The sequence below is a fragment of the Erythrolamprus reginae genome, chromosome 9, assembly GCF_031021105.1.
Source record: "Erythrolamprus reginae isolate rEryReg1 chromosome 9, rEryReg1.hap1, whole genome shotgun sequence".
Lineage (NCBI taxonomy): Eukaryota > Metazoa > Chordata > Lepidosauria > Squamata > Dipsadidae > Erythrolamprus > Erythrolamprus reginae.
The window spans coordinates 39,726,899-39,748,622 of NC_091958.1; the positions used below are offsets into that span (position 1 = coordinate 39,726,899).

Sequence of the window (21,724 nt, forward strand, 5' to 3'; positions counted from 1 at the left end):
ACATCACCTCCTCCCCCCTGGCATATTTACCTTTGAAGGCATCTTTTTTGAGCACGGGGGCCAGTGCAAAGGCGCACCGGCATCTTGCACCGAGTTGCTGTTCCACACACCTATCTCTACATCTTCCTCTTCCTCCCAGCTGGCTGGATGATTCCCGGTCAAAGGCATATCACCCCCACACCAGCCATCGGGAACTTGCATAGACTTAGGTCCTGGTGGAGATAAAATCAGCCCACTCAGCATATTCTGCCTTACTGTCAGTCCCGCAAATCCGCCCAGAGGCTCACAAACCCATTTCCTCCCAAACTTCCATACCTGCTTTATTAGATGCCTGTTGACCGCCGGAAGCATTTCCCCAGCCCCTGGCATCAGTGGGGTCACTGACAGGCTCTCCCCAATTCGGACCATTGTCCACAGGTTTACCCCAGGCTGATGTGCCGTTATCTACTGCAGCAGCTGCTGAAGGAGGTTCTCCCCAACCTTTCAAAACAAACCCAGCTTATTAACAAGGCTGGGCCTTAAAGCACATCTGAGTTACTTGAAAGAGAGAGACAGAGGGAGGGAGGGAGGGAAGGAAGGAGGGAGAGAAAGAGAGAGGAACAGGGAAAGAGGGAGAGAGAGACAGAGTGAAAGAGAAAAACAGTGCAAAGAAAATGAAAACTTCACAAAGGTTTATTTACAATGAGATCGGGTCAATCCTTCCCATACAAAAAGAAAATGCTGTACATAAGTCAATTCCCCCCCCTGCTTGCTTGGCCCTGAAGACCAACCAAAGATTAAACTAATAAAGATTTTTTTTTTTTTGGGGGGGGGGGGGGATGTCCCTCTGTGAAGTGCTTCTTGTTTTGACTCTTTGGACTAGAAGATTCCAAGTCTTTAATATCTCAGGAGGGAGTTAAAGAGTTTGATTTGCAACATTATTTTGTGTTCTCAGGTTATTCAGGGAGAAGCGTACTTTTAATACACATAGGAAGTCTGCTGGATATATTCTCCACCTAATTTATAAAAATACTACAGATATGGGATACAACAAAACCTCCCACATTGACCCTGAGAGGACAGACTGAATGCTTTTGGCTTTTTTTTCATGGGGTACTACAATGCCTGAACCCAGGCAAGACTTAGTGCCCATTGGCCCCACCTTTCTGCCCAGGGACCCAAATACCGGACCTGGCCCACTCGGGGGTCTTTGTCACTTAGGGGTGATAAAAGATGCCCCAGGAACCTCAGGTTGCCCGCTTTGCATTAGGGTGGCCTCAAACTCCCCCGAGAGCAGCTCATCCTGCCATCCAAATGTCGGGCAAACTGACCAGCTGCTTAGGAAAAGAGAGCAGGAGCTGCCCAACACTTACCGGAGCTACTGCCGGCCCCGCTCTCTGTGCTGACTGTGGAACCGGAGGGCAACCCCGGCTGATGCGTCTGCGCGTCTGGTCGCCCCATGGGGTTTGCGGTGTTCTTGTTCCACATGTTCACATTTTTGTAGTTGTATTTGCTCGGGTCGCCCCAGGCGGAGGTTCCGTCGTCAATCTCAATTTTACGACGAATGGATTCCGGGGAGGGCTCCTCCCACCCAGTGGGCTCTTCTTTGACCGGGGCCGGCATGGGTCTCCCTAGCCACTGCATTCCGGATGGTTTGCTTGCGGCGGCAGCAGCCGTCGCCGATGGGGCCCCCCAGCCCCCGGCTTCCTGCTGCTTGCTCCAGTCTGGGGAGCCGGAGGGCTTGGAAGGCTCCCCCCAGCTCTGGGAGCGACTTGGCTTGGGCGGTTCTCCCCACATGGGGCTTGGATTTGGCTTGGGGGCCTCCTCCCACCCTGAAGCGCTGCATGGCTTGGCGCTGCCGCCACCGTTCCCCCCAGCCCAGCGCCCAGAGCTCGATCGAGCAGGTTCTTTCCAGCAGGAGGTGGACCGGTCACTGTCGCTGCTGCCAGAACTCGATTTCTTCAACTCGCCCCAGTGATTGTTCCTCCCATTCTCCCCCCAGCCATCGCCCGCTGGAGCAGCCCACCCGGGGCTGGCTTTGGGCCCTTCTCCCCATCCCTGCTTGAGCTTCTCTGTGTCGTTCCAGGTTAGGGATGGAGCGCGGACCTCCTGGCCCGCCCCCCATGACTGGCTGCTCTTGGCCACGGCAGGAGCTGCGCCCTCTTCCCAACCTCCTTGGCCACTGGAGCCCCTGGAGTCTCCCCACCTGCTTGCAGGCTTAGGCTCACCCCAGCCTGTCCCGGGGGAAGGGCTGGGCCCATGGAGACGGGGCCTCTCCGGAGCCCCCTCCGAACTGCAGGCTTGGGCCACACAACCCCCCCAGGCTTCTGTTCCATTGTCAGCTTTCTTTTCGCCCTTTGGGATCACCTCTGTTTCCCAGGCTGTGTTTTGTTTTATTGGGGTTTGCCCCCAACCAGAATTGGAAAGGACACGTGGATCCAGGTCCCTTCTGTTCACTATACTTTGAAGCAGCGCTTGCTGGTCTACTTTCCTTTTTTCATGGCTTGTCCCTTCTGTGGAGGACCTCTCCTCAGGGACCTCGAGATTGCCATCACTGGCTCCAGAACTGGCCTTGGTCCACCCACCGTTCTGCTCTAGGGCCTGGGGCGCTGCACAGCATTGGGGGTCAGCCTTCTCCCCCTCGGCAGATTTCCATTCATTGGTAAACATCTTCCCGTTCCCACTGTTGGCTTCAGAGGAATGGCCGCTCGGGAGTTTGTTCCATTCACCGTCTCCTAAGTTGGCATTCTGGGCTGAGCATCTCCGGCCTCCTCCGTGGCCCATTCCACTTCTAGGCCCCCAGGCGCCATTCTGGCTATTGCCCACGCCTGCCCCCTCCCACGTCCCAGTCCGTTGGTCCTCACTTGTTTCCACAGCTGAGCTGCTGGTCCTACTCAGCCCGGGCTGCATTGGCGTTGCATTCACAGTGTCATTGTTAGCTTGGCTATTTGAGTCAGAACGGGTCTCTAGGGAGTAACCAGGGCCATAGGTATTCCACCTAGTACCAGGAGCCCCACCACTTTTTGTGTCACCGTTGCTCAGGTGTGAAATGGAAGTGCCGTTTGTTACTGGGGAGGCCGGGGGCTGAGACCGATTGCTTTTGGCACTTCTGCCCCAGGTCCCGGGCCCTGCATTACTAACCAGTTCAGTCGTCTGCATTGAACCAGCTGGGTTTGGTAAACTAGAGGTCATAAAGTTAGTAGTGTTCTTATTTGGTCCATTCACTTCGTGGTTCGGGTTCTGAGGCTGCCCACTTCGTGAAAGTTTCCTTGTACCATGGAGTTGGGAATCACAGTTTTCCTGGAGGCTGCCCCAGGAGCTGGCAAGGCTAGAGTTCACACTCTGATTGTTCACCATCTGCACGGCACCTGTGCCGCAGCTACCGCTTCCTCGGGATCCTTTCAGGGCAGGCCCGCTGCTCTCCAAGACTGGCCAGGCACCACCGTGGCCATTGGAGGTCAAAGTGCTGGGATTCAATTCTTCATTGGATGAACTGGGAGCACCCCAAGCATTCACTCTACCGTGGCTACTTTCAGGGATACCGTTGGAAGCATCTGCTGAAAGGGGACAGGGGCTCATCAGGGCCCCTAGGGACGCACCCCATGACCCGCTAATGCTTCCGCCGCTCACATTATTGCTGTTGCTACTGCTGACGAGCTTGGCCTGATTGCCATGTCCAATGCCGTTTTGCAGATGGCTAACGTCACTGCTCGGGCCCCGCGAGGCCATAATAATGTTCCTCTCTGACCCGGAACTCGAGGCAGAATCAGCGTCCATACATTCTGAAACCAGCTCCAAGTCACTGCCGGTGGTCGGGGGCCATGCCTCCTTCTCTGAACCGTCTACAACAGTTTTATCCCAGTTTGTGCTGGAGTCACTACTGGAAAAGATCCTTTCCCAGTGAGCATTCTCATAATGGGATCCAATTGTGCTGTGGTTCAGATCTAAGAAAAACAGAACACATTACTAAAAAACACTGCAAACAAAATGTTGAGGGGAAACAATTTGTTTTGGATTAGAGTCCCAGAAAATTAAGGGAAACTCCCCCCCCCCCCAACTCAACAACCACCAATCTCTGCTTTGTTCTGAACAAACCTTGCCAAGCCAACTAACGAGTGCAGATGACCAATAGAATGGAATCCTCTTGGAAATGTGCTTCTCACCCTCCTGCCTTCACTCATCCCAGCATCTGAAACTTGCGCTAGGACTTTTGTGGTCTCACCTTCAGGCTTCCATCTCTTCCCTGGATGTCCCTGCCAGGCCTCCTCCCTCGACTTTGGAGGGATTGAAGTTATAGCAAATGCACTACATCAATTTCCGATTTTGAAGGCTCAAGTAACAATGTAGAACACTAATTTGCTATCATATTAATTGTGTTCTGAAAAGCATATTAGATTTTTGCATCAAAAATCAGCTGGACAAAAATAGCCTAATTCTGCTCCTTTGCAAATAGTCTTAAAATAAGCCAATGAGTATTGTATTTTTGGTCAAAAACTATCTGAAAGTAGCAACCGCGCTTAGATTTATATACTGCTTCACAGTGCTTTACAGCTTTCTCTAAGCGGTTTACAAAGTCAAGTCTATTGCCCCCAATAATCTGGGTTTTCATTTTACCCACCTCGGAAGGATGGAAAGCTGAATCATCCTTGATCAGGTCAGGATCGAACTGCCAAATAGCAGGGAGCCAGCAGCCAGCAGAAGCAGCTGCAGTACTGCATTCTAACCACTGCACCACCATGGCTCTATCATAATAAGGGCCAATAAAAACCTGTGGTATTTAATCTTTTCTAAATGCTTTTTTTCCAAAGGACTTTTAGCCTGGGATGACACAGTTGTTTCATATAGTCATTTAAGGCATTTCAAAATTGCAAGTTGCCTCTGTCTTTCCACTCTGCTGCCAAATTTACTACAAATATTTTTTTCTTCAAAGCCTAGCCTGGGCTCCATCCACTTTTCACTCTGATATGACAACACATCCCTACTTGCAATCTCCATGCCCTGTTCTTTCCCTCCAAAGCTTCCTAACATCAAACTGCTCTGGGGTGATGCCCCAAACATTGCGCCAAGCTGCCTCTTCTCTGCTTCAATTTTTTTCATCAAATCTGCATTGTCCATGAAGTTCAAGCAGAAGATTCAAAATCCCTGTGCCCCATTCACATCCTGAAAAATATTCTGGTGCAAATAATATCAGCCTTCAAAACTGCAGCTGGGGAGGTGGTGAGGATGATCTCTCTCCCAACCTTACTCAAGACACCTGGCATCAGTAGAAAGTGTCAGCAGATGAAGGAATAAATCCTTAAGAAGAAAATCTAAGCCAGGGGTCCCCAAACTTGGCAACTTTTAAGACTTATGGACTTCAACTCCCAGAATTCTGGAAGTTGAATTCCACAAGTCTAAAAGTTGCCAGGTTTGAAGACCTCTGATCTAAGCAGAGAAAGGAATTGGCAGCAGGGCAGGTGTTTCAGGGGCTCCGACTCCATCATCATCATCATCACAGCAACAACAACAGAGTTGGAAGGGACCTTGGAGGTCTTGTAGTTAAACCGCCTTCTCAGGCAGGAAACCCTACACTAGTTCAGACAAATGGTTATCTTCTTATACACTTCCAGTGTTGGAGCATTCACAACTTGGGGAGGCAAGCTGTTCCGCTGATTAATTGTTCTAACTGTCAGGAAATTTCTCCTTAGTTCTAAGGTGCTTCTCGACACACAACAGAGTTCCCCCATTATGTCCGGCTTTGCGGACTGGCGGGAGGAGGGAGGGATGGTGGCATGCGAATGGCTGGCAAGCACACGTGCACACAACTCCATTTGTTTGAGTGATGTTCGGGTGTGCCTGCTGCTCATGCAAATGGAGCACGTGTGCATGTGGCCATTCGCTGCTTGCACAAGTGAGGATGTGTATGTGTGCATTCGGCGGCTGTTTCCACGGCCCAATTGTGATCCCCTCACAGCTTGGGGACCCCTGCCATAGAATAGGTTCCAACATTTCCCTAACCATTTACTGGGACAGGCCCACTGGTGGGCATTGGAAGAAGAGGGTGCCGTTTTGTGGTTCCTGGAAGTCCTCCAATGAGGGAATACCTCTGAACTGCTCTGTCCCTGTGCTGGATGAAGGTGCAGCTATATCTACATAAGAGAAGGCTATCTTTAAGATCAGCCCCACTCTTTTATGTTGACATTCCTAGGCCCAGGTGGGTGTTTCACTCCCTCTCACCTGGCTGCTTCTGGCCGCTGCTCTGTCCTTGGCTGTCGGAGACCGGCTGCTCGCGGGTCCCAGTGCTCTCGCCCGCCTGGCTGTTCACCAGTTTTGATGAAGCCCTCAGGTTGGCAGCAATCCCCGGCAGTTGCTGTCCTCGCTTCAAGAGTTGCTTCTGCTCCTGGTGCCGGAACCGTGGCGGCACTTCTCGAGGTGGGTAGCGTGGTGAAGACGGCTGCTGCGCTTGTGAATTGTTGCCCACAACCCGTTTGGCATTATTGTTGCCACTAACACTGCCGGTGACTATAGAGGTCGTAGGAGGGGCTGAAGCAGGGAGTGGCTGGCTTGTACCAGGCTTTGGGGGTTCTAACACTGTCCCCCCGAAAGAGAAGAGGAAAGGAAGGGAGAATATATTTAGTAAATTATTGCAAATACAATCTCTTTAAAAAAAAACAAAAATACACAAAGTGGCTGTTAACACAAGACCTAGTTGAGTATTTCTTTATTTAAGGTGAATTAGTCTATCAACTTACATACCACTCTGAATGCAAAAACTTTGCATTTCTAAAATAAGTTTCACTGTGATAGGACTCCACATTCTACTGTTGCCAGGCATGAAGCCTCTTGACCAGCAAATTTGAAAATTGGTCTCTATAATCTATTGAACATATTTATGAATGCTCCAAATGCCAAAACAAATATAATAGCATGTGTACCAGAAATACAAGTTAAGAAATGCTCAAAATTGACATGTTTACCCAAAGTATCAACATGAACTTAATTCAGAGTACAAAGAAACATTACTCATAAGCTTCCTGCAAAAAAAAAAAGGCAAGTCCTTCATTGGACTGGTTAAGCTTTGGCCAACAGCTCCATCTTTTCCCTGCACCACCAGGGCAGCAATTCCTGGCAAAAGGTGCCTCAGGGATGTTCAGGTCCACTCTGAAGCCAGAAGGCTTTTACTGGGTCTGGGCTTGTAAATGAAAATTGCCTAGCAGAGCCATCATTATAAATGTACTGTGACCTCTCAGGATGGACAGAATTATTATTATTATTATTATTATTATTATTATTATTATTATTATTGTTGTTGTTGTTGTTGTTGTTATTAATTAGATTTGAATGCCGCCCTTCTCCGAAGACTCGGGGCAGCTCACAGAATACAAAAAACAACATGACAACAAATCAAATTAATTAAAAATTACTACTAAAATCCCATATATATTAAAATCAGAATGAAAATGGGGCAAAGAAAGGAGGGGCAGGAGATCACAAGCCCTTTCTCCAAGCTGATGTACATTCTGGGGGCCCATTTCTAAGTAGAACTGGGCCCCCAGAATGTACATCAGCTTGGAGAAAGAGCCTTTTGGAAGACCAGGTGCAATGCAGGGGAGTGAGAAAGGAATTGGCAGGAATCTGGCCTTATGCTAATATTTTATCTTGAAAGAAAATATGGAAAAATGAAGCAATGGGTCAACTGCTGCTGCCTCACTTCTCTGGACTCAAATTGTAAAATGAAAATCTCTGGTTGAGAAGAGACAAGTGGAAAAAGGAGACGCTGAAGGAAGAGGGCAAGAGAAATCAAAGGAACCACCTGTATAAAGGCTGAAGAAAATTTCTGTACCCCTAAGAGCCATAAGGAGCAAGTGGCTAATGCTTTTGAATGGCAGAGAATATACCAGAGGTGGGCTTCACATAATTGAACAACCGGCTCACCAGAATCGAAAATGTAAACATGCAGACGCACTCACTTCATTCACACCCTTCTTGTGCATATGCATGCTCAGAAATGGGCTGCTAAGGTGGAACGGTGATGTGTGCTCACCCCCGTGGTTCTGAGTGTTAGCGGAGTCCAGCGCAATTCTGCTACTACAGCTGTGCAGGTCGCAGAATCATATGTGGAGACGCAGGTGCATCCATGTTTTGGTGCCATTTTAGGCATGCATGGAAGCAAAAAAACCACACCGAAACATGTGCGCACTTACTTGTCCGTCCACGATTCTGCAACCTGCCTAGCTGCATTAGCAGAATTGCACTGGACTCTGCTAGCACTCAGAGCCACAGGGGCGAGCAGCCATCACCATTACACTGTTCCCCGCCCCTGGCTGTAACTACTAGGTCACTTGAACCAGTCCGAACAGGCAGAATCCCACCCTTGGAATACACATTTTTTATCTCTGGCAGAATTCAGAGAATGATTGGATAAAACATAGTAGAAAATTAGTCAAGTTGCACTGCAATGATTTTAATGGTTTATTTCCCAAATCTTATTTTATGTGGAGCAATCTCTTTAAATCTATTAATCTGTTTATCAATGGTAATCAAACAGCATAACCAAATGCTGCTATTCTGGAGCAAGGAGGGGTAGCGAACCGCCAGCTGAGATAAAACAACCCTGACGGCGAGCAACTGTTCTGCGGTTTACCGACAAAGGAGAAAATTAGAAAGCTATGCCTTAAGCTCTGCAGGTTCATTGAGTTAATCCTTTTTGAACGCAGACAGGGGTATTTAATCACTTGCACTACTCTTCCAGCTAATGATTCACTTCTATTCAGAATAATTCCAGAGGGAGGAGTAGAGCTGTGTAAGTCTGCAGTAGCAAAAAAATAAAATAAAAATCAGGAATCTGGTAGTATCTTTATCAACTTATGAAACTTGTGCCTTTTAATAAAATTTGTGAATCAAAAAAGGTACAACCAGATTCCTTCAGAATAATTCTGCAAGCTAGAAATATTGCCAGTCCTATGGTATCAAAGATCTCCTGGACAGTCCTTGACTTACCAATGACCATTTAATGATTGGATGAAGTCACCACAAAGGCTTGGAAAAGGCTTGATGGCCTGTAAAGTATTTCTGGCTACAGCAAAACATTCACCTCCTGCAGTCACATGATGGTATGTTGGGCATTTGAAAACTAGCTCTCTTTTACGATGGACTATAGCGTCCTATGGTCTTGTACCCATAATATGCAACTTTCTTTTTTATTACGTCTCTGGCAAAAAACCCCACTACTATTTAGGACAGCGGTCTCCAAACTACGGCCTGCTGAGACCATTTATATGGCCCGCAGCAGGGCGCGAGATTTTACCAATCGATATAATAAGCTCCCGAATCTTCTGTTCACTCACCGCAGTTGGCTGCTGAGCGAGGAGGAGGTGGAGAGCCAAGGGGCGGGGAGGAAAGCAAGCCTGCAATCAATCCCTTTCTTTGCCACCTTTAGGGAGAGAAACTGTTGCTGCCCTATTCCTGCTGCTTTCCCGGGCAACCGGCTTTGCTGGCCAGTGCAGGACAGCTGCCGCAACAACAACAACAATGGCGCCGTGGAGGCCGCTGATGCCGAGAGCCCAAAGCCCGCTCTCAAGCATCAATGCCAGACTTCAGATGAGAAGAGCTGCGCGCCGCCGGCGGGGAGACAGGAGTGGCGCCTCTGCCGGGAAGGGCTGTCAAAGAGGCCATGAAGGGGGACAGAGCCTGTGTCAATGGCGAGGTGGCCGCACCGGCCGGGGTGGAAGAAGGCTGGAGTTGCGCCAAAAGCGGCACCCGCTGGTGAGACCTGGCCCGAGACAATGTTACCTCTAAGCTGCGCGGGCACACACCTGCGCAGTCATCATGACCCCACCCCGCACACTAACATGTTGAAGGTGCGCAAAGCCACGCTGTCCCGGATCATGGGAGGGAAGCTCTTCCTCGGCCAGGTGACAGCGAGGCTCTCCTGATGCTCGCCCGCCGCCCAGGCCCCGCGCTGGGGGAGATGGACCTAGCCTCAGCTTACTTGGTCCCAGTGTGGCCGAAGCGTGGGTGGAGTAGGCGGTGGCGGCTGCTCTGGGCCCGCCCCCGAGCTGAGCTTCCTTCGGCTTCCTTGGAGGCAGCAGGTGAGCTTTGCAGCTTTGCCTCCAAGGAAGCCGAAGGAAGCTCAGCTCGGGGGCGGGCCCGGAGCAGCCGCCGCCGCCTACTCCGTGCCCTTGCCCAACGCAGCACAGTGCCAGCAATGTGCGGTGACCCAATGCCATCGGCGGTGCCTCCGTCTTGTTGCTCCTACTTGCAGCCGACCACCCCGCGGCACACAAAACGTATTTGTGCACGTGAGTGGTGTTGCAGGGCAGAAAAAAAAAGAAAGAGAGAAAAAATAGAGGAAGGAAAAGAGAAAGAAAGAAATAGAAAGGAAAGGGGGAAGAGAAAGAGAGGGAAAGAGGGAGGGAGAGAAAAAGAAGAGAGGGGGAAAGAGGGAGGGAGGAAGAGAGAGAAACAGAAAAAAGAGAGAGGAAGGAAAAGAGAAAGAAAGGAAAGAAAGTAAAAGAATGGGAGTAAGGAAGAGAGAAAAGAAAATCATTAATTTAAAATATATTTATTTATTTATAAGGGAGGGAGGGAAGGAAGAGAAAGGGGGGAGAAAAAGAGGGAGAGAGACATAGAAAGGTAGGGAGAGAGAGAGGGAGAAAGAAAGGAAGAGGAGAGATAGAAAGGGAGAGAGAGAGAAAGAAAGTAAGAAAGAAGGAGAGATAGAAAGAGTAAAAGAAAGAGAGAGAAGAGAGAGAAAGAGAGACAGAGGGAAAGAGAGAGAGAGAGAGAGAAAGGAGAGATAGAGAAGGAGAGATAGAAAGGGAGAGAGAGAAACAAAAAGAAAGAGGGAGAGATAAAGAGAGAGTGAGAGAGTGAGAGAAAGAGAGAGAAGAGAGAAAGCAAGCAAGAGAGAAAGAGGGAGAGAGAGATAGAGAGAAAATGGAAGAGGAGAGATGGGAAGAGAGTGAGAGAGAGAGAGAGAAAAGAGAAAGAAAAGTGAGAAAATGGTGGAGGGAAAGAACGAGGGAGAGGAAAATGAAACAAAGGAGAGGGAACAGAGAAGTGGAGAGGAAGGAGGGAAGGAAGGAAGGAAAAATGGAGGGAGGGAAGGAAGAGAAAGGGGGGAGAAAAAGAGGGAGAGAGACATAGAAAGGGAGGGAGAGAGATAGAGGGAGAAAGAAAGGAAGAGGAGAGATAGAAAGGGAGAGAGAGAGAGGGAGAGGGAGAGATAGAAAGAGAGAGAAGAGAGAAAGAGAGACAGAGGGAAAGAGAGAGAGAAAGAAGGAGAGATAGAGAAGGAGAGATAGAAAGGGAGAGAGAGAAAGAAAAAGAAAGAAGGAGAGATGGGAAGAGAGTGAGAGAGAGAGAGAAAAGAGAAAGAAAAATGAGAAAATGATGGAGGGAAAGAACGAGGGAGAGGAAAATGAAACAAAGGAGAGGGAACAGAGAAGTGGAGAGGAAGGAGGGAGGGAAGGAGAAATGGAGCGAGTTTGTTGATTTAAGTTTAAATTTACTTGCTAATAAAGAAGTATAAATTACTTAATTACTTATTTACTTCTTTATTTTAAATATTGTATTTGATCCCATTTTGTTTTTTACTTTAAATAAGGTATGTGCAGTGTGCATAGGGGTTTGTTCATATGTTTTTTTTATAGTCCGGCCCTCCAACAGTCTGAGGGACAGTGAACTCGCCCCCTGTGTAAAAAGTTTGGGGACCCCTGATTTAGGAGAATGGATTCAGATTTTTGAATGCAAGATTTGCTTAACAATCAATTTATTTCTGTGGTGACTTACAGCCAACATTTTGGTCTTAAGTAGAGGACTACTTGTAAGGAGCTTGATCACCAACTAGTGGCGCAGGAAATGTACTTCAACTGTTAGTGGACAAATCTATTAATGGCTATTAATATGGGGATGGGGCCAGGCAAGCGGTAGGTGAGTTCGTGAAGTTTCATTTGCATATCCGTGGGATCTAGGCCGCATGTGCAAAACTATCCCACAGGTCCATGGAGCTGGAAAGGTTAGGGACTGCTGCACTGGTATATATTGTAAGTGTTTGGTTAAGGTACTGGCCTAAAAACCAGGAGACTATGAATTCTAGTCACCTCAAAGTTTGCTGTTGTGGGGAAAGTAGGAGGAAGGGGACTTAATTGGTATGTTTGGTGTCTGGAGTTGTAGATGTGGGGTGGGGGGAGGTAGGGTGATAAACATTTTTTTAAAAACCAACAGCAACGCCAATGTTTGGTGCAAGAGGGACAGTATTACATAAGCTTGGTCAGAATCTTTTCTGAAACAGGAAACCACATGTTTGCAGATCAAGAGAGCCGCAGGGAAGTTGAGTTTTCTTTTTCACAGAGAACAAAGGCATGTTATCAGTATGAGAAAGTCCTCCCCAACACAATATTTGTGAATGGAGATTATCATGAAAGCCTACATCTTTTGATTTTCAGTTTGCTTTCATTTTAGAGAACTTCCATTTAATTTGTTAAACACTGGGCTATTATGAGGTTTTCCAGGTATTTCAGTATTAATCCAGAGAAAAGAAACTGGTCCAATTTTAAGGAAAGTGTTTCTTTAGGCAAAGGGTACATACTTATTTTCCAGAAAGTATGTCTTTTGCAGCTCGGCTCTCACATAAGAAAAACAACAATGCTGAATTTTGCTACATTAAGGCTCACTTCAACCATCAACTAGAAATATATTGACATTTTTGAAATGAATTCAGAGAGCTGGTGAACATACTATGTTTCTTTAACTGAATCTTCAAAAGCTCAGTCTCCTCAAAAGCATCTAAAGCATCTATTAATGGTAAACAAATAAATCACCACAAGGATATTTTAGCGGTGGGCAGTATGGTACAAAGGATTTCAATCGTGACCTACCCTGAAAGCATCTCTTCTCCTATCATTACAAAACCCCCACTGAGCTTGAAAGACAAAAACAGGCTGGATGATGCTGGAAACTACACGGGAAGGTAGGAATCTACCACTCAAAATTGTTTTGGACTTAAAACAGAATACTTCAAGCTCAAAGCACTTCAAATTTCAAACAATCCCCAATCAATTTTTGCAATACAACATGCTTCTAATACATCAAAGCACATTTTGTAAGACGCACAAGGGACAATTAAGTTAACCTAATGAAGGAAAACAGTTTAGTTGGGTTCAGTTCATATGATGAAGGGCCAGATTTCTGCTCTATCAACCCTAAAGCATTTGCAAGCTCTTTAATTGAAACAAAGAGTCTCTGGGAAGGAACCCATGAGCTGCGCTGTGACGCCAGGACGAAGGGGGAGTGAAAATGTTAGTTTGTTCAGTGGAAATGTTGTGTGAGAAAAGGAAGAAGGACATCTTGCCCAGCCCTCCCCAGCAGAAAAGCAGAATGGCCAACCCAACAGATACTTAAACCTCTTCTAGCCTTGTAGATAGATATTCTCACCAAGAGAACAAAACATGAAGGCAGCTGGAAAAATACAAGACTCACTGAGAATTTAATCCACCCGAGGATGACACCGGATTTCATAAGCAAACAAACAGGATTATCACTGCTGGATTCAGCTGGCAGGAGAGGAAGCAATCAGGAAGCTCACAAGGATTGATTATGTGAAGATGCATCTGAAGTCCTAACCATTGCAATCCTCTTGTTAACTTTTACAGCAGAGGTCTTCAAATTTGGCAACTTTAAGACATGTGGACTTCAAATCCCATGGGAATTTAAGTCCACAAGTCTTAAAGTTGCCCAGTTTGGAGTCTCCTGTTTTACAGCATTCCTAGGCTACCCCATTCTTAATGCTCTCTGGGCATCAACAGTAAAACAAAAAACAGGGGTGTCCAAACTCAGCATCTTTTAACACTCCAACTCCCAGAATTCCTCAGTCATCCAGACAGACAAGCCAACAAGTCTTTAAGTTGCCAAGTTTGGAGATCCCTGGTATAAAATACCAACATAATCTGCATAAAGCCACAAATACAGTGGCATCCTATAAAATAACAAAAACAATCCATCCTAGTGTACAATGAATTGTAAAAGATCCTTCCCATGGGAAAATGTTTCCCTTTCAAATTAAAAAATAAAATAAACGACTTGAAAAATTGGACACTAGAGGGAACTAAAGATTAAGAAGAACAACCAAACTTGATTTACCAATACAGAAAAAAAGAAAAAAAATTGCTGGCCAACAAATGTTTGTATGATTGATGTTTGAATGGGTAAGACCGATTTTTAACACAGCTGAGGTTTTTAGATTGTGTTTAATTTTAATTTAATTGGATTTAGTTATTGTAATTGTTGTTTTTATATGTTGTAAGCCGCCTTGAGTCCTTGGAGAGGGGCGGCATATAAATCCAATAAACAAACAAACAAATAAATAAAATAATTTTTAACATCAGATGTCTTCAAGGATATTTGTGAACTATGGACAGAAGTTACTATCTGCCTCTATAGACAGACTGTATTTAAAAGATTATTATGAAACAAGAACAATTATTACCTGATATGACTGAAATTGATTTGAAAGTGGATTTTAAAATGACAGACTACAAGAATGGAACAGAAAAACATGCTATGCTGGACATCCACAAGAAACCTGCTAACATCTTAATAATTCAAAGGGACATACTAATAACAAACCAAGAAAGTGACCTGGATAATTTTTATATGCCGTATTATTCAGAGTATAAAATGGACCTGAGTATAAGATGCACCTCAGTTTTGGGGGAGGAAAATAGGGAAAAGAATCTGCTTACCAGATATTCATCTGGTTAGCATCCTTAGTCTGGTCAGCTTCATTATTTTATCCCCTGGTTAGGGCTTTAAAAAAACCTTATTCAGAGAGAGTAACAATGAAAGAGCTTGCAGGCCAGTAAGAGCTGGGAAAATCATTAGCACCTTATTAGGGCTGGAAAGAAACATTTGTAGCAAGTTAGAGAAATGAGGAAAAGAAAACCTGTACAGTGGTCCCTTGACTTTTGTGGGGGATATGTTCCAAGACCGCCCACGAAAGTCAAATTTCTGCGTAGTAGAGATGCTCCCTTCCTTCCTTCCTTCCTCCCCCTCCCTCCTCCATTCCTGGTTTTACTTACCCCAAGAACCCGCAGGGGCAACGGGGCAGCAAGCTGGGGGCTTTGCTGCGCTCACTGCTGGTGCTCAGGGTCAGGGCAGGGGAAGGGGGAGCTCAAAGCAAGAGGGATCCAGGCCAGGACTTGAAGCCAGGATTCCAGGTCGGTCAGCTGGGAGGTTGTACGCTGCCACTAAGGGAGACGGCTTAGGTGGGTGGGGGAAGAAGAAGTGGCGGCGGCGGGCGGCAGTAAGGCTCGGCTTCAAGTGGAGGGTATCAATCTCCAAGAATTAAAGGGGAGGGATTGGGAGGCTGGGGCGGAAGCGGAGCTTTTATTTAAAGAAGCAGGATGGCTGGGGGGGGGGGGAGAGGAGAGTTAAAATGCATAATACTGTACATTGGGCGGCCGCAGGAAAACCTGTGGTGTTCAAAAAAACCGGCAAGTATTTAAAAAAGAAATTTTTTTTGAAAACCCGTGGCATAGACTTTCGCGAAAGTCGGACCTACAAAAGTCAAGGGACCACTGTATCTGATCCTATGTCCATCAAATCTCTTAGAGAATCTGCAGTCAAACCACCCCCAGTACAAGAGGGTATATACCTAAGTTATGGGGAAATAACTGTAATATTTCAAGTAACTTACCTTTGTTTTTTTGTTCAGTGGCCTGTGAAGTAAAAGAAAAGAAAATTTGGTTACTGATTTCATGACTTTGATCACTACCAGACCTATCACCAATCTAGGGCCATTATTACCTTTCTTAAGGCATGCCTTAGCAGAACACCCCCCCCCCAACAAACTATCCTCTAAAGTGGCACCCTGCAAAGGGTTTTTCTTGGGGGGGGGGTTGGTTAGTTAAGGATCATGTTTGTTACACATTATGGGAGCTGCAAACTAATATGGTAAGAGGACTGTTGGAAAATCACAATGTGTATCTGTTAGATCTTCTTTCTCTTCTTACAAACAATTCCCAACCCCACTTAACTCCCAGTTAAGGCATCTGATAAAACATTCAAGCCAATATTAAAGCAGGACTGAAATACTAGAATATGCCGGGCATACTCAAGGAGGAGAGCATGCTGCTCCATGCCTTTTGGAAGCATAACTGGCTAGAGAATTCTGGGAGTTAAAGTCTACAAGTCTTAAAGTTGCCAAGTTTGAATTAATATTACAGATTAGATTTATATCCTGCTTTGTCTTCCAGAAACATGGCTCATCTTGTAGGGAGGCCTGCCTGCATTTTATTTCTATAACCACCCTTTAAGGTCAAGGTGGCCTGAGAAAAAGACTAGATGAGTTTCAGTGGTTGAGGGTAATTATTATTATTATTATTATTATTATTATTATTATTATTGACAGCACAAACACTGACTTTATCTTCATGCATTGTATACTTTTGATTTTTGTTGCAAAATTCAATGAAAAATACAACATTATTTCCACCTGGTAATTGGAAAGTTAATACTACTGGGTTGAGGTAGAAAAGAGAGCGGGGAAAGTATAATCGTGGTTTCTTTCAGCAAAGCTCTTGACTGAACAGTTTAAATTAAAACCCTGATGAATGTATTTTACTTTTTAGTCTTGTCTGATTTTTACGTTGTTTCCAAAACATTTCAAACATATTAGAGACTATTTCCACTCAATCATCTGTGCTCTAGCTAGGTAGGTATAATGAAAAAGTCTAATTGTCATGCGATTTAAAAAAAACAATACTGTACACAGTATTTAAGGCAATTAAATAATATTTTTAAGAGGAAACAATATTATATAAAGTATGGGAAAAGTGGTATGAGTGGTTTGAGAAGAGGAACAAACGATAAGATAATAAGGTAAGAAAGAGGATAATGGAGTTACTAAGAGGTTATTAAACATAAACAAATAAAGGCGAAAGAGAAAATAAGGTAGAAATAGAGTACATTATTATATGATGTATATAAATAGAATTTTGAAATATATGAATATAATTAAAATGAAAAATTGAAGAGGAAAAAATTGTAAAACTTAAAACGTTTAGTGATACACAATTATTGTAAAGAAGGAAATTGTATAAATTTCCATGTTTGTTTTCAACTTTTAAAATGTTCAATAAAATTTATTTTTAAAAAAGAATCTTTTTTAGGGTACATCCTCATTAGTGAGTATTTACCATAGCTAACAATTTTACCAAATTCACTTATTGTTCAAAATATTATCTTGTTGATCCATGTGCCATGTCTGCACCAAAGGCTAATGTTTATTGCCAATATCAACCAGCAGAAGGGGTACTGTTACAACATATCAGATGACACAAACCCCTCATTCATTTTTCCAACAACTAGTAATAAGAGGGAAAATGCCTTCATTACTGCTATGGCCTTGATATCTTTTCTCTCCTTGAATTTCTAATCCCCCTTTATCACTTATATCGGCTCAGGTGAAATCTTATTTTGCATCATTCTATACAAAGGTTATGGATTCTACTGGTGAATATAAAATTGTAAATTAGACGTCTATTATTTATGGTGAATCTCCTGCCGCACATTGTAGAATTAGTTTTATCATGTGTGTATGTAATGTGTGTGTGTGTGAGAGAGATTTTATTTATTATTTATTTATGTATTGATTTTTTATGCCACCCATCCCTCCCACAAGGTGACTCTGGCATCATGTGAGATTTCTATTCCATGCCAGACTATTATACAGTGTTCACTTTTTTTCCTAAATTAATACCCCCAAGCAAGTATTTTAAGTAGTGCTATAAGAGTTTTCGGAGAGGGGCGGCATATAAATCCAATAAATAAATAAAATAAAATAAGTGCATAACACTTCTGGAATATCACTCAGGTAACCCCAAGGCATGACTTCACTTCATGAAACCCCTTACTCTCCTGCTCACCTTCTTCTGAGCAGCTTCTTTCTTTCTCTTGTCGTCTTTCCTCTTTCTCTTTTCTTCCATCAACTGTTCTTCCTCCTCTTGCACCAATTCCCTAGAGGATAGGGCTGAAGTTAGGAATGCATTCTGGAAAAATAGCCTCACAAGCATTTCATTTAGTGACCACTTGAAGTTAAAAATGGCACTGAAAAAAGTAACTAATGACCTGTCCTTGCACTTACGACCACTGTGGCATCCCCGCGTTCATGTGAATAAAATTTGGGGACATGCAACTGGCATGCTTTTATGACTGTTGTAGCATCCTAGGGTCATGTGACCGTTTATGACCTTCCCAGGTGGCTTTGGACAAGCAATGTCAATGGGAGACGCTGGATTCATTTAACTGTGGTAAAAAGTTAGTAAAATTGGGTTTGACTCACTTAACGGCTGCCTTGCTTATTATTGCAAATTCTGGTCCTCACTGTGGTCATAAGACAAGGACTACCTATATGTTCCTATTATAACTGAACTTTAATAAAAATGAAAAGTGACGTATTAGTTTATTTGTTGCACTTTTTTTTCATAAACCAATTTGTTACACTACATTAAAAACAAGAATGATTAACTATCCCCAGTGCAGAGAAGACATAGCACTGAGCGCAATTTGGGGGTTAAGGTCTGTGAAACGAAGAAAGGACTTGAAATGGTATACGGCAGTGATGGCGAACCTATAGCACGGGTGCCACAAGAGCCATTGCCCTAGCTCACCTCCAACATACATGTGTGTGCCAGCCAGCTGGTTTTTGGCTCACACGGAGGCTCTGGGGGAGCATTTTTGGCTTCCAGAGAGCCTCTGGAAGATGGGGGAGGCTGTTTTTATCCTCCTCCAGCCACAGGGAAGCCTTTGGAGCCTGGAGAGGGTGAAACACGAGCCTACTGGGCCCACCAGAAGTTAGGAAACAAGCCATTTCCAGCCTCCAGAAGGTCTCCAGTGGGCGGGGAAAGCTGTTTTTGCCCTCCCCAGGCATTGAATTATAGGTGTGGGCACTCACACATGCACGATAGTGCTAACATATGCCCTTTTGTCACCTGAGAAAAAAAAGGTTCGCCATCACTGGTATAGAATTTTGGGCGTGAGCAAGGGGTTGGACTAGAAGACCTCCAAAGTTCCTTGCAGCTCTATTCTATTCTACTTGACAGGAACATAATGCGGGGGGAGATAAGAGAGGAGAAAAGGATGGAAGCATCATCCAGGCTCACATAGAAAGGGTCCAAAAAGATTATTTTTATCAAAGTAAGCCTTCCATGAAACCAATTTTATTTGCCATTATTATTTGGTAACCAAAGGTTGCAACTTCGAGAACATTGTTTTCAAAAATATATTTACTACACTAAATGTTGCTATTTAGCTGCAAAAACCTTGGTTCCCCCAGAAACCCCAGAGGCATTCCCAGAGAAGGATGGAAGAACCGTACCCTCCAAGCGTCCAAAATCTGCTCCCGTCACTGAAGACAATATGCTGAGCTCAAGTGGACAAAAATCCCCATGAGGAAGTGGCAGATTCCTCTGAATGAACCAAGGATGCACACACTTTTTGGCAAAGCTTCAATCCTGGCTTTCTTCCCTTCTTTTTACTGTTCTTCCATATCACTTACTAAATTTTATTCTTTGGTTAGTATCAAACTACTGACAGTTAGTATACTTTTATGTTTTCCTTTTCTGCCTGAAGGGCAGCACTGTCAGCCAGAGAAGTGAGGCGCTTCTTGGAAGAATGATTACCGGTAGTTTGTTTTCCAAGGGAAGTTGCAGCAATTAAAATTCCTCTTCATTCTAATAGCCTATTTTCCTTTCTTTCTTCTTTTTTGCTTTGGAATGCAGCATTTGCAATTTTTCTTTATTTATTGTAAACAGCAAAAATAATACAGAATTGTTTCTCTCCTGATTTTGCACACTTTTACTAAATTACTTTAGTTTGTACGCAGGTGCAGGTAGGAGTGTGTATGTATCTATGGCTACCCATATCCTTCAGCTGCTATAGCCAGTACAATGTGGAAATTATCCCAGTGTCTCTAGGACAGTGATGGCGAACCTATGACACGCGTGTCACCACTGACACGCCTAGCCATTTTTGGTGACACGCGGCCGCCGGAGAAACGGAGCTTTAGGGAATGCAATTGCAACTGCAATTATTATTATTTTTCCTCTCCCCTTAATTAAGAGGCCGGGCGATTTTCGCCCCGCCGATATTTGCTATGGCTGGGAGGGGCGAGAACACCGCCTCCCAGCTGATTGGCGTGGTGCCAAGCATCAAACGGTGGTTGGCTCGCAGGGGCCGCTGGGAGCGAGGGGAGGGGTTGCAGGCCTCCTCCCTTCCCCCTGCCCAGGAAAGAGTTGTAAGAAAGAAAGTTGTAAGAAAGCGCGCTGCTTTCTCGGAAAGCCAGCTTTCCTGGCCAGCACAGGGCTTTCCCGCCGCTCCCTCCCTCCGAAAACACAACGGAGGTCCACAGCGAAGCCGAGTGGAGCAACAGGAGGCTCAGGCTGGTGGCGGTAGACCTCCGGGTTTTTTTCGGCGGGGGGGGGGGGGGGGGGGCAGGAGGACCTTCCTGGCTTTCCGGGGCAGCTGGCTTGAGACTTGTGCTGGTCAGCAAAGCCAGCTGCACGCCGGAGATGTGGAGAGAAAGAAGGGAAAGAGAGGGAGGGAAAGAGGAGAGGACAGAAGGAGGGAGGGAAGGAAGGGAGAGAAAAGTGAATGAGAAGGAGAGAGAAAGGGAGGAAGAGAGGAAGGAAGGGAGACATAAATATAAAGAGGGAGAGAGGGGAATAGGGGAAGGAAGGAAAAGAGAAAAAAGTGGAAGGAAGAGAAGAAAGGAAGGGAGAGAGAGAGAGAAAGAGAGAGAGAAGATAGGAAGGAAGAGAGAGTGAGAGAGAGCAAGAAAGAAAGAGGGAAAGATTGAGAAAGGCAGCGTGTGTGTGTGTGCGCGTGTGTGCGTGCCGCTGATGGTCCGGGAGCTTAGCGTGTGCGTGGAGAGATGAAGAGAAAGAGGGAGAAACGCAGCGTGTGGGGTGTGTGTGCGCGCGTGTGTGTGTGCTGCCAGCGTGTGCGTGGAGAGATGAAGGAAAAGAGGGAGAAACGCAGTGTGTGTGTGTGTGTGTGTGCTGCTGATGGTCCGGCAGCTGCAGCGTGTGGGGGGGGGGCGCCGATGCTAAGGCAGTCCGTCCGTGGTGGGGCTGCAGGGCAGGCACAGCAGCCCAGGGAGAAAGAGGGAATTGAGATAAAGAGAGAGGGAGAGATGAAGGGAAAGAGGGAGAAAGGCAGGGAGAGAAAGATAGAAAGGAACAGGGAGGGAGAGATAGAAAGGAAAGAGGGAAGGAGGAAAGGGAGGGAGAGATAGAAAAAAGGAGGGAGGGAGGAAAGAAGGAGGGTGAGGGGTAGTAGGATAGGGAGAGGGAAAAGGAAGGGCTTGGAGAAAGGCAGGGTGAGAGAAAGATAGAAAGGAAAGAGGGAGGGAGACATAGAAAGGATAGAATTATAGATGCAAGAACTCACTCATGTGTGATAGCGCACGCCCACACTTTATTTATTTATTTATTTATTTATACTTATATGCCGCCCAGTCCCAAAGGGATTGTCACTCAGACACTGTACTTTTCCGCCCACCCCGAAAAAAAATTAGAGGGAACACTGCCCTCGCCCCTCTGCTCCCTGCTCGCCTTCCAGAACGGTGTTACAGGAGACGGTGCTAAGGTAAACCCTTTCCGGGTTATTAATTTGTAATTTTAAAAAATCATGCCGGGCTCGCAAAAAAGAGAGTCTGAAAAAAAAACCTGCGTGGACGTCGCACCATTTGCTTCCTCCTTTGGCG

At 45.6% G+C, this 21,724-nt stretch overlaps 1 protein-coding gene across 5 annotated transcripts in view; it reads right to left on the reverse strand.

Annotated features, from left to right (window-relative positions):
- The window catches only part of TNRC6A (trinucleotide repeat containing adaptor 6A), a 56,830-nt gene that overhangs the window by 23,384 nt on the left and 11,722 nt on the right, over positions 1-21,724 (reverse strand). For 3 of the 5 annotated variants that reach the window (XM_070760860.1, XM_070760858.1, XM_070760855.1), the window contains exons 3-7: positions 15,656-15,677; positions 6,196-6,549; positions 1,353-3,923; positions 316-480; positions 31-212 (exon numbers count right to left, since the gene is read on the reverse strand). In XM_070760860.1, coding sequence (XP_070616961.1) covers positions 31-212; positions 316-480; positions 1,353-3,923; positions 6,196-6,549; positions 15,656-15,677 — 3,294 coding nt within the window. Of the gene's footprint in view, positions 1-30; positions 213-315; positions 481-1,352; positions 3,924-6,195; positions 6,550-15,655; positions 15,678-17,885; positions 17,977-21,724 lie in introns of all 5 variants that reach the window. The other 2 variants (XM_070760857.1, XM_070760856.1) reach the window with 1 other exon arrangement.